Source organism: Epargyreus clarus, unplaced genomic scaffold, assembly GCF_041222505.1.
Source record: "Epargyreus clarus isolate Ecla_fem2 unplaced genomic scaffold, WU_Ecla_fem_2.2 ptg000034l, whole genome shotgun sequence".
Taxonomy (NCBI): domain Eukaryota; kingdom Metazoa; phylum Arthropoda; class Insecta; order Lepidoptera; family Hesperiidae; genus Epargyreus; species Epargyreus clarus.
In genome coordinates this window covers 11,117,251-11,127,964 of record NW_027332239.1, presented here as the reverse complement: position 1 = coordinate 11,127,964, position 10,714 = coordinate 11,117,251, and the positions used below count along the sequence as shown (strand labels likewise).

The 10,714-nt window shown below is 37.0% G+C and overlaps 1 protein-coding gene across 1 annotated transcript; it reads right to left on the bottom strand.

The window, feature by feature from the left end:
- Positions 1-327: 327 nt before the first annotated feature.
- On the bottom strand, positions 328-4,921 carry LOC140756178 (uncharacterized). Its single transcript, XM_073091616.1, has 3 exons — positions 4,882-4,921; positions 2,880-3,094; positions 328-1,812 (listed from the first exon to the last, which is right to left on the bottom strand). The coding sequence occupies exons 1-3, from the start codon at positions 4,886-4,888 to the stop codon at positions 328-330; spliced, it is 1,707 nt and encodes a 568-aa protein (XP_072947717.1). The 5' UTR covers positions 4,889-4,921.
- Positions 4,922-10,714: the final 5,793 nt, after the last annotated feature.

The following is a 10,714-nucleotide window of genomic DNA, read 5'->3' as shown; positions in this document are numbered from 1 at the left end:
TTGTTGATAAATATATCATTAAATATTTTTGCAAGTGTCTACTTTTGGTTTATGAAAATTAATTATATTCATTTTATAATTAATTTGTATCAACAAAAAATTATCACTGAATTTACAGAAATAAGTATCTCCATCAATGTAGAGGCAAAATAATTTATTACAATCTCACATACCATATCATGTATTAGCATATTTACAAAATTGCACAAAGTGATTCTACTCGCAACACTTAAAATTATGTATAACAGCTAAATAAAATCTACGTCACTACCATATTACAAATTGGTTTTCCCGTAGGAAATACTTTTGTCATATACCTACCCGATATTACGCGAAGGTTTTGAAAAGATTCCTGAAAAATCTTTTCATGCCAGCAACTTCTTGATCAGTATTTTCTCCATCGTCAGTTTCAATACCTTCTTGAGGCTCCGAATTTTCAGCATCCAAGTCATTACTGGAATCGTCTTCATTCTGGTCTACATCTTGTGTCTTCAATCTTCTTCTTAGTTCCTCAACTTCTTCAACATTTTCATCTTCATCTCCGCTTTCTTGTTCTTCGCCGTCTAAATCATTACTGTCGTCATTTTGTTTTACTATAGACCTACGACTTCTCTTTAGTTCATCAAAATTCTCTTCGTCATCGAAGTCCGCTTCATCATCTTCATTAACTATTTCTTCTTGTTCGTCATTGTTTTGTTGTTCATCTCCTTCTTCCTCGCTAATCTCCTCGTTTTGCTTTACGATAGACCTGCGCGATCTCTTTGAATCATCCGAACCCTCTACATAGTCTTCATCTTGATCATTGTTATCATCAATATTGTCTTCTGGTAATGCCTCTTCTAAATCTTCGCTTTCAGTTTCTTCTTGCTGAATAAGCTTCAAACTTCTTAAAACATGTTTAAAGCTTTTTTCCTCCCAGTTATCAATTTCACCCGAACCTTCTTCGTTATTATCATTTTGTTCATGGTTATGTATATGTAAATGATCATGGATGCAGGGCACGTGACCATGACCATGACCATGACCGTGGCCATGGTGTTGTGCATGGCCATGACTGTGCTGATCATTATAATTATTACGTCGTTCCTCTCCATTATTTTCTTGCGTATCTTCCTGTGATTGTTCTTCTTCTACCAGCTCTTCAGGGTCCACTATTTCTGGTCCTACATCAGGTTCCTGTAGCTCTCCATTATCATTATCCAATTCTTCTTCGGGTTGTTGTTCAATTTGTTGCATATGTTCAGATACTTCCTCGAGCTCGCGTTCGGGTTCGGGCTCAGGCTCGGGCTCAGGCTGGGGTTCAGGCTCGGGCTGAGGCTGAGGTTCAGGTTCGGGCTCGGGCTCGGGCTCAGGCTCAGGCTCCGGCTCGGGCTGGGGTTCAGGCAAGGGTTCAGGCTCGGGTTCAGGCTCGGGCTCAGGCTGTGGTTCAGGCTCAGGTTCGGGCTCGGGCTCAGGCTGGGGTTCAGGTTCAGGTTCCGGCTGAGGTTCAGGCTCGGGCTCGGGCTCTGGCTCGGGCTCGGGTTCGGGTTCAGGCTCTGGCTCTGGTTCTTGCTCTTCCTCTTGCTCTTGTTGTTCTTCCAACTCTGGCTCTGACTCTCGCTCTGGCTCTGGTTCAAGCTCTGGGACTGGCTCTGGTTCAGGTTCTGGCACTGGCTCTGGTTCAGGTTCAGGTTCAGGTTCTGGCACTGGCTCTGGTTCTGGTTCTGGTTCTGGTTCTGGTTCTGGCTCTGGTTCTGGCTCTGGCTCAGGTTCAGGTTCCGGCTCGGGCTCCGATTCACGACACCTTTCAGGTGGAGATGACCAGTCGCATACCTAAGAAAAGGAATTGATTAATATTTTTATCTTTTATAGCGTTACTAGAACGTTGATTTAAAACAAATAGAAAACTCGACCGTACTAAAAAAGCCAAAGTAGAATTTCCAAAAACTGTGAAATAGGTGTTTCATAATTTTTATTCCAAAATTCACCCGCGTTGAACAAAATAATATGTAACCGAAATTATATAGGTACCTTCAACTGATAGTAAGTGACGTTCAGTGTTTGCCATGTTCACATATTCACGTGTTTTAATATAGCTCCGGTGAAGTCATTCTTATCGTGATAACTTATTCGTGGATTTTATTCGGTAATGTTCTATGTATAGTTGTTTGACATAATTTGATAATTTGACATTATATTTGGACTGTGACATACTAATAATAATTTTACTAATAATTTGATTTCACTTATTAATACTCAATATTGGACAAATGTTAAACAATGCAACTTTTAAATAATGATAATAATGAATGATATAAGGAATGTATAATATTATATGAATACTAACAAATTTGACTACATTTACTAACGAATTAGGAACTCCTGTAATGTTAGTGAATATGATTTAATAAATAAATAAATAAATAAACTTTTAAGCTGTATGTCCAAATTATTTAGTTTAAAAGGCAAAATTTATCTATTTTAACTACCAAAGATGATAAAGAAAGATATGTATTTTGATAAAAGTTAAGTAAGTGCATAAACATAGTAAGGAGCATACAAAGAATTTGTAATTTATGACTGACTATTTTAACTTTCATGTCTAGCACGTAAAAAATTGATAGCATATATCTCGCGGACTTTTGTTAAGAATTATTTAATACTAACAATTCCACCGTATATTACTTTTTGTAACTCTAACGGTGTAGGCAGCGTACGCCAAGATGGCTCTCGGAGGACAAATATATTTACGTCTCACTTGATACTTAATATTATATTAAAGCAAAACCACAGAATATATTAATTTATTTAAATTTTAGCCTAAATGTTATTCTGAGTCTAGACGTTAGATGTGCAAATACTAACTAAGATTGCTACTACCTGCTAGAGGAGTATCTTACCTGTTCCTGCTCATTGAACCAAGTGGTTTCTGGGCACTGCATAAGGAACGCCCGTCCCGAATAACATTGGTAGTAGTGTACACAGTCTTGGATGCTGGCAATTCGCAAGAAGTTCTCTTGGCCGGCGCACAGTGTCTCCGGATTTTGTCTCAAAGTAATTGAGAGAGCGGAGGTGCCAGCTAGCGCCGCCGCACAACAGAAAAGCCATATGGCTTCTGGAAAAGAAAATTCGTATAATTCGTATAGTACCTACGTACCAGTGCACGCGCATGCACGCACTTGAAGTTGCGAGGAAACACTAGTTAGTAGGTAGTTGCGAAATGACTTCAGAACTATGTACTACACCAACATTTATTTCAATTATTTTTACTCTGTTGTGTTTTACATAGAAAACTGTTGTATTTTTTTGTTAAGATTTATAGATAAATGTATTATATTAATGGCGTATGTATTGGTAGATCTTTAGGCTTGACTACATGCTCGTAGTAAAATGAAAAAAGTGCATGTGTGTGTCAATGCGTGTGCGTGTTGTTTAGTCTGCTTGTAACGTATCTATAGTTTTAATATATCTACACTAATATTATAAAGAGGAAAACTTTGTTTGTTGGTTTGGTGTTATGAATAGGCCCAAAAACTACTGGATCGATTTTAAAAATTCTTTCACCATTCGAAAGCTACATTATCTACGAGTAACATAGGCTATATTTTATATGAAATATATGTGATAAATATATTTTGAGGCGGTACAAAGCTTGCCGGGTCAGCCAGTCAATCATATATTTATATTTTGACTCTGTTAGGGCTCGTTTATTAGCTGTTGCCCAAAGCTAAACAGGACATTAGGCTACATGCGCTTCCTTCCAACAATATTAACACCCTACTGGATTCTCGTCACCGTCCTACTTTTGTCCATGTGAGCAGGTGGAAACATTGGGTCGGCATGGCTTGTCCTGTATCAGAAGTGCCGGCAGGCTATATCTCACGGGACTCTGAACAGTTTGATACGTCGGGCTCTTGCTACCGTCTCTATACCAGCGACTTTAGAAGCCCCAGGTCTTTTTAGAGACAATGGCAAGAGACCTGATGGAATCACTTTAGTTCCATGGAGTCTCGGACGATCCCTGATATGGAACGCAACGTGCGTTGATACTTTAGCCCCCTCTCACCTAGCTAATACTTCTGTGAAAGCGGTGGCCGCAGCCGACCATGCCCAGACTCAAGCTCTGTAAATATAGTAATTTATTAGACAATTATTTGTTTGCGGCGCTTGCTATAGAGACAATGGGTTCATGGTCACCTGACATGAAAAAAATCATGTCAGATATGTTGACCAGGCTGCCACAGCTTCCGGTGACCAAAAAGCTGGCGGCTATTTTGCACAAAGATTAAGTCGCACCGTGCAGCAATGAAACGCCGTCAGCGTTTTGGGAACCATGCCTCACACGCAATTTTAGATGGCTTGTATTTATAGTTTTCTTGTATATTTTGTAAAAAGTTTCATTTTATATTTTAAATTGAAATTATTCATAATTAAATTTTAAATTGAAAATATTACTGTTTTCAAATTCAATATGTTGAAATAAAATTTAACATGTAACTAGAAACAATATTGCCTAATATATCATTGGTTGTACCTATATAGATACAGTCACATCATGTACTGCGTAGGTTTATGTAAATACCTAAGGTACCTTCACGCTTATTTAAAATCGCGCAGGTACATTTAAAACCGCGTAAAACATAATAACGAGTATTCATTTTATACAAACGATGGTGTAAGTAAGTATAGCATAATGTTAATTTGTAACATAAACTACGACTATTTAATTTCATTCAAGCTTAATCAGACATTACATATATTTTAAAGATCAAGGGAAAAATGATGTTCAAAACTGTCTACAGACTGCTTCACTATCACCACATTAATGTTTTAGAAGTAAAATCGATTATTTCACAAAATTATGTAACACTAAAGAACTATTTCACAATAAAAAATACTTACTAAACATTTTGACTGCTAGTTCGCTCGTGTCACCCTTGCAATCTGCGACTAAAATATTCGGATCTGAGGTCGCTCTTAAATTTTATCGAATCATGATATCGCAGCTATTGATGATAATGTCATGATATTGCGAGATGTGGTTGTATGAGAGATATTGTCTATCAACTACTTATCTGCGCTTTGGTTAAACATGTTGAGGTGCAGATCCTTTAAAACAATAGGGTGACCACGTTGAAACAGTAACGAAATTTATGGAATAACATTTATTTATTAATTATAATTATCATGCAAGTATTCGCTGAATAAAACACTGCACTCACGACCCGCGTGCGCATGACAGCCATGGCAGGGAAAGTACCTAGGTATATAGTGAACTATGAAGCGCAAACCTTCGTATTGTAGGAAAAGGTACAATTTGTGAATTGCAGATGCTAGAAAAATTAAATTTTCCAAAAAAGTGTGAATGTTACTAATCTTGTAGAGTGTCGGCTGACCATTGACCGTGACCGAGCAGTTCTATCGGCAGTTCCTAACCCTTTACACCCGAGATGATATGAGCGTGAGTTTCACTTTAAAAAAATTCCCACGTGATAGTTTCTTATTTTTCGAAACGCAACCGATGCCGATCGATCGTGAGGAGAGTATCGCACGTACTACCGGCTAAGTGAGCGGAGTGCAGGTGGTGAGTTGTGCTAGGGACTCGTCCAAAGATGGCAGATTTTTTCGACCCGCGCACTGTCACAGGTATATAATTATTTTTGGTATTAAATGTTTAGTATCTATTATTAATTATTGCTAATTTAAAAGCTAAAAGAACACTAAATACGTGGACTTTAGTAGTTTATTCGATTAACTTGCAATTTAGATACAATTAGGTTGCAAATTTCAACTGTTACGATCGTGTGCCTACGGTTGTTGGTGCAGAATAACGTTTGATGAAAATGCTTTTATTGCTATTACCAGTTATGTGTAAGTTTCGTCAATAACAATTTTGTTTGTTTCAATTTTAGGTACATTTAAATGACGATCATATTTTGCCAGTGTGGGGTGAGGAGAAATATATCGGACATTGAAGATCTTCATGAAAGTGAAGAGCTTCAACCAAATGGATTAGAAGAGTTTCAATTTGAAGAATTGTGCCCTGAAACAGATCCAGAACCACATGCAGACCCTCAAATAGAAACTGACCTAGAATTGGATCTGGAACTTCAGCCTGAACCTCAACCATCTACTTCAAAATCATCCCTAGAAATTTCTCGCCGCCGACCATCTTCACGGGAGATAGATCTCCCGGGAGGGAGATACCTCTAACCGCAAGTAAGTAAGCCGCGGGTAAAAGCTAGTACATAAAGACTATGTTAAGGGAAGAAATTCATAGTCCGAATATATCGTTAATCCATTAAATTCAATTCAGTGGTTGCGTAATAACGATTTCAAACACACAGACAAAAAATCTAAGTGTAAGAACTATACTATTTAGTGCCATGGAAATCGGTCATGCTTTATGTTAAAAAAAATCCCGCTATTTAGTGATAACTGATAACATAGTGATAAGAGAAAGGAAACAGTTGTTGATGAATTCAATTGTATCAACGTCACTTTGGTTTTTGGGTTAGGGTAACCATAAGTCATATTGGTTGTGTCAGAATTTACATGAACTGAAGCCATCCGTTTTGTACCTAGTATTTATTTTCCCTTTACAGTTTATAATTATGAGTAAACAGTCCTGTCTTTAGGGTTGCGTACGATACAACAAAATACGAATTCCTTATAGGATCACTCGTGCGTCAGTTGGTCCGTCTATCACAGCCCATTTGCACCGAAATTACTGGACCAAATGAGATGAAAGTTGTTATTGAGTATTAATATGCTTTTCCGTGACCAAAAGATGAAGATATAACTTAAATACCTATCCTATCCCATCCTATCCCACTAATATTATAAAGGCGAACGTTTGTAAATATTGGATGCTTTTTTTAACAAAATCTGCTAAACGGATTTAAATGAAACTTTCCAATTATATAGTTTGTACATGACAATAATATATAGACTAAAATTTGTAAAGATATGGCGTGGTTTGTTCATTCTATAACGATAATCAAGGAAGATCGCAGAAATTCTGGCCTTCCAATGGCTGTCTGGGTGTAAGCTGCCTAAACTGCTAGAGTAATAAATGTACGGTCGAATTATTTGTCTTAAATAATTCTAAATAAATGTTTGCACAGCATATGTCAATCTTTTACGTGGTAGCCGTTATACTTAATATAGTCAGTCATAAATTACTAATTATTTGGATACCTTTTACTAATTATTTGGATTTTTCTAATTTTATAGTATTTACTTATTTCTTATCAAAATAAATACCTTTATCACCTTTGTCTTTTAAACTAAATAATTTGGACAGATAGTTTAAAAGTTATCACAATAAGAATGATTTCACCGGAACGATATTAAAACATGTGAACGTAGCAAACATGTGAACGTTTGTTGGCATCAGTTGAAGGTATATTATTTTGGATATGTAGGTATGTCATGTTGTTTGTTTAACGCGGGTGAAATCGTACTTGTAGCTAGTGTTGTTATAATTCTACAACATGTACTATTAAAGTTATTCAACACAGGAGACGAAAATTCACCATCACACCATCAAATGCACCAATCTTACTAACTAATGAGGGTAGAATTTTAAAACAAAATACAGAAAATAGCTACTCAAATATTACAGGACAACTTATCTACACTAATATTATTAAGAGGAAAACTTTGTTTGTTTGGTTGTAATGAATAGGCTCAAAAACTACTGGACCGATTTTTAAAAATTCTTTCACCACTCCAAAGCTACATTATCCACGAGTAACATAGGCTATATTTTATATGAAATATATTTGATAAATAGATTTTGAGGCGGTACAAAGTTTACCGGGTCAGCTAGTAAGATATATAAGAAATGTATGATTTTAAAAGAAAACGAACAGACATACTTTTCAGTCGGTAAGAATATTTCATACATTACGTATGAGAGAACATGTTTGAGATTTACAGTGTTAAAATTGTACGGAACTCTTACTACGCGAATCAACTTGTACCTTGCGTGTTTTTTTTTAGTTTAAATTATCATAATGTTAATTATCATTAGTTTTTAGTAAGTTACTAGCTGACCCGGCAAACGTGGTGTTGCCACATAAATAAAAAAATGTTAAGGGTGAAAAATGTGAACAACCCTTATCGCTTAGAGGTATGAAAAATAGATAGTAGCCGATTCTTAGACCTACTGAATATGCATATTAAATTTGGTGAAAATCGGTATAGCCGTTTGGGAGGAGTACGGTAACTAACATTGTGACACGAGAATTTTATATACAAGATTTCGTCATAATTTACATTTTCTACTAAAACTATAGATGCAAGATCCTCGCCAAACTTCAAGTCTGCTCAGAAGTTAATGCGCGCAGGTGTCAGTCAGAGAGCCAATGCGTCATGTCTCCACGTCTTCACGCACCCAGTGTCCCTGCCGCAAATAGCTCAAAAAAGTAGCCCTCCCCTAAAGGCTGTATATTTGCGCCGCTTTGCAGATCCAGCCGTCTATGCCGCACCATCTGCGCTGTAATCTGCGCGCGTCACTGATATATGGGATGGAGCCAGCATCTCTACGTATCACGTACCATAACGTATCCCCTGTTTCTAGGGAACGAGAGTCATACCATCAGGCTTCTTGCCATGGCCATTCGGCTGAAGGGAAGCCGAATGTATACAGGGAATATATTGAATTAAATAATTTATTTAGTTATTTGTATACTATTGTAACTTTCAACTCACGTTAATTTTTTCAAGATTTTTTGAGAAATCCCGGACAGATTGATTCATTCTACTTAATCTAGACCATTTCGTTGAGGCCGGTGGCATTGGAAGAATCATGTTATCATTTTAATAAATTCTATCAATGATAAAAAATACTTTATCTTGAAACAGTAGTACTGGAAATGGCTGATAAACACAGCAGGCAACCGCAATGACGTTCTTAAATTTTGAATGTAGGTACATATGTAGATTGTACGGGTTAGACCGTAACTGCTTAAAGAAACTAAATAAAAGAAAGATAAAATCTTAAAACTTTATATTTCCTTACTTAATGGAACTATTATATTAAAATGGGGTGAGTGACGCGCGGTACGCTTAATGACCGATTGCGAACTAATTAACAATTGTAAAGTAAAGCAATGAATGGGTGTAAATTGCTGACACAGGACTGTACGTGCATTGCCCGTACATGCTCCCGAGCGCAAGAGATGAGATGACCCTGTGAACTTAGACTAACAAGATGAAGACAATTTTTTAAAATCTAACATGCATCCGCTAGTTTTGTTAATAATGATTCAACAAGATGAAGGACATTCTTATCTAATAACTAATTCTAACTAAATGAATATAAATGTTTTAATCGTTAATCGAAGTACGACCGGCGATGTACTTCGATTAACACTTTTAGACACTTTTCGCGCACTTTCCACTTTATCACTTTCACTTTCACTTACACTTACACTATATGCTCTATTGGGTCCTTTTTTAACAGTAAATCTGGAACACTTAACACTATCACTACGCACTGCGGGGTGCGGCCTCGGGGCGGCCGCGCCCGTCTCCGCGCTAGCCGCCGCCGCCTCCGTCGCTGCTGGCCGACGCCGATGACGACGTGTCTCCATGAAAACACTGCGCCTATCACTGTCATTATTGCCGCGATATTACTGAATAGTGATGGACGTCATGGTAGGACACCTGACTAGTTAGGGGTTCGCTCTTCTTCATGGTATATATTTTATCTTCTAAGTCTTGCAGCTGTTTCCGGTAATCTTCTCGTATTGTCGAGTTTGAGACTATCTCGGAAAGTCGAGGAATAGATATATTAACTACATGATTTATAGGAGGTATGTTGGGTAACTCTAATTCCGGAGTGATAATAATCTTGTTTGCAAAAGATTAACGATGCGAGTACATGTAGAAATGCTGACTTCAATTTACATCCTTCTACAATAGCGAAAAGGCGCCGGCTCGGGTCATTTGCATCGAAGTAACTTGATTTCCGCACAATAGTTTCAGCTGACACATGTCACAGCAAAAGTAAAAGTATTTATTTATTTCCTTTAACGGAATCCATTGGTTTTCACAGGGTTTAATAATTTCCTTACAGGTTCTTGAATTTAATTTGGTTTTACATAATGCTTGATCATCCTTAATGTGATAAATCGGTTTATTTAACTGGCATAAAAGTGAATTCGATGCTTGCAAACATATGTTCATATCGTCCGCTGTTACTTGAATTAAAATATCTTTATGTAAATTTATAGCTGCGTAACTCGATACAGGTACTACACTTATCATTTGACTTTCAGACTTCTGGGGTATTGGAATAAGTTTAAATATTTCAAATCTGTCTCTATCTATCAAGGGAATTCTTATCCTTCCTTCTTAACTTCCTTACTAATATTATAAATCCGAAAGTTACTCTGTCTGTCTGTCTGGTTTTAATGAAATTTTGTACACAGATAGTCTGAGACCCGAGAAAGGACATAGGATAGTTTTTATCCCGGAAATCCTACGGGAAGTAGGGTTGGCTATCTAAGACCGATTAATCGGAGAATCGATCTTTTGGACCAAAAAAACGATTATTTTAATCGATATTTGTATGGATTGAATCGTAAACTATGCATTTGATCAAGTTATGATCTTTAGCAAAGTTGTTGTCCATGAGCCCACGAAGGTTTCAGAGTTGGTACGACCAATTTTTGCCTGATGGCGCCACTGCCATTCCAATGAAGGTACGAATTTTCAGTTTTAT

Bases quoted from the DNA above. Each gene is read 5' to 3' on its own strand.
- LOC140756178 (XM_073091616.1), bottom strand. The intron at 1,813-2,879 runs GTAAGATACTCC...TCCTTTTCTTAG, and splicing joins GGTTCAATGAGCAGGAACAG to GTATGCGACTGGTCATCTCC.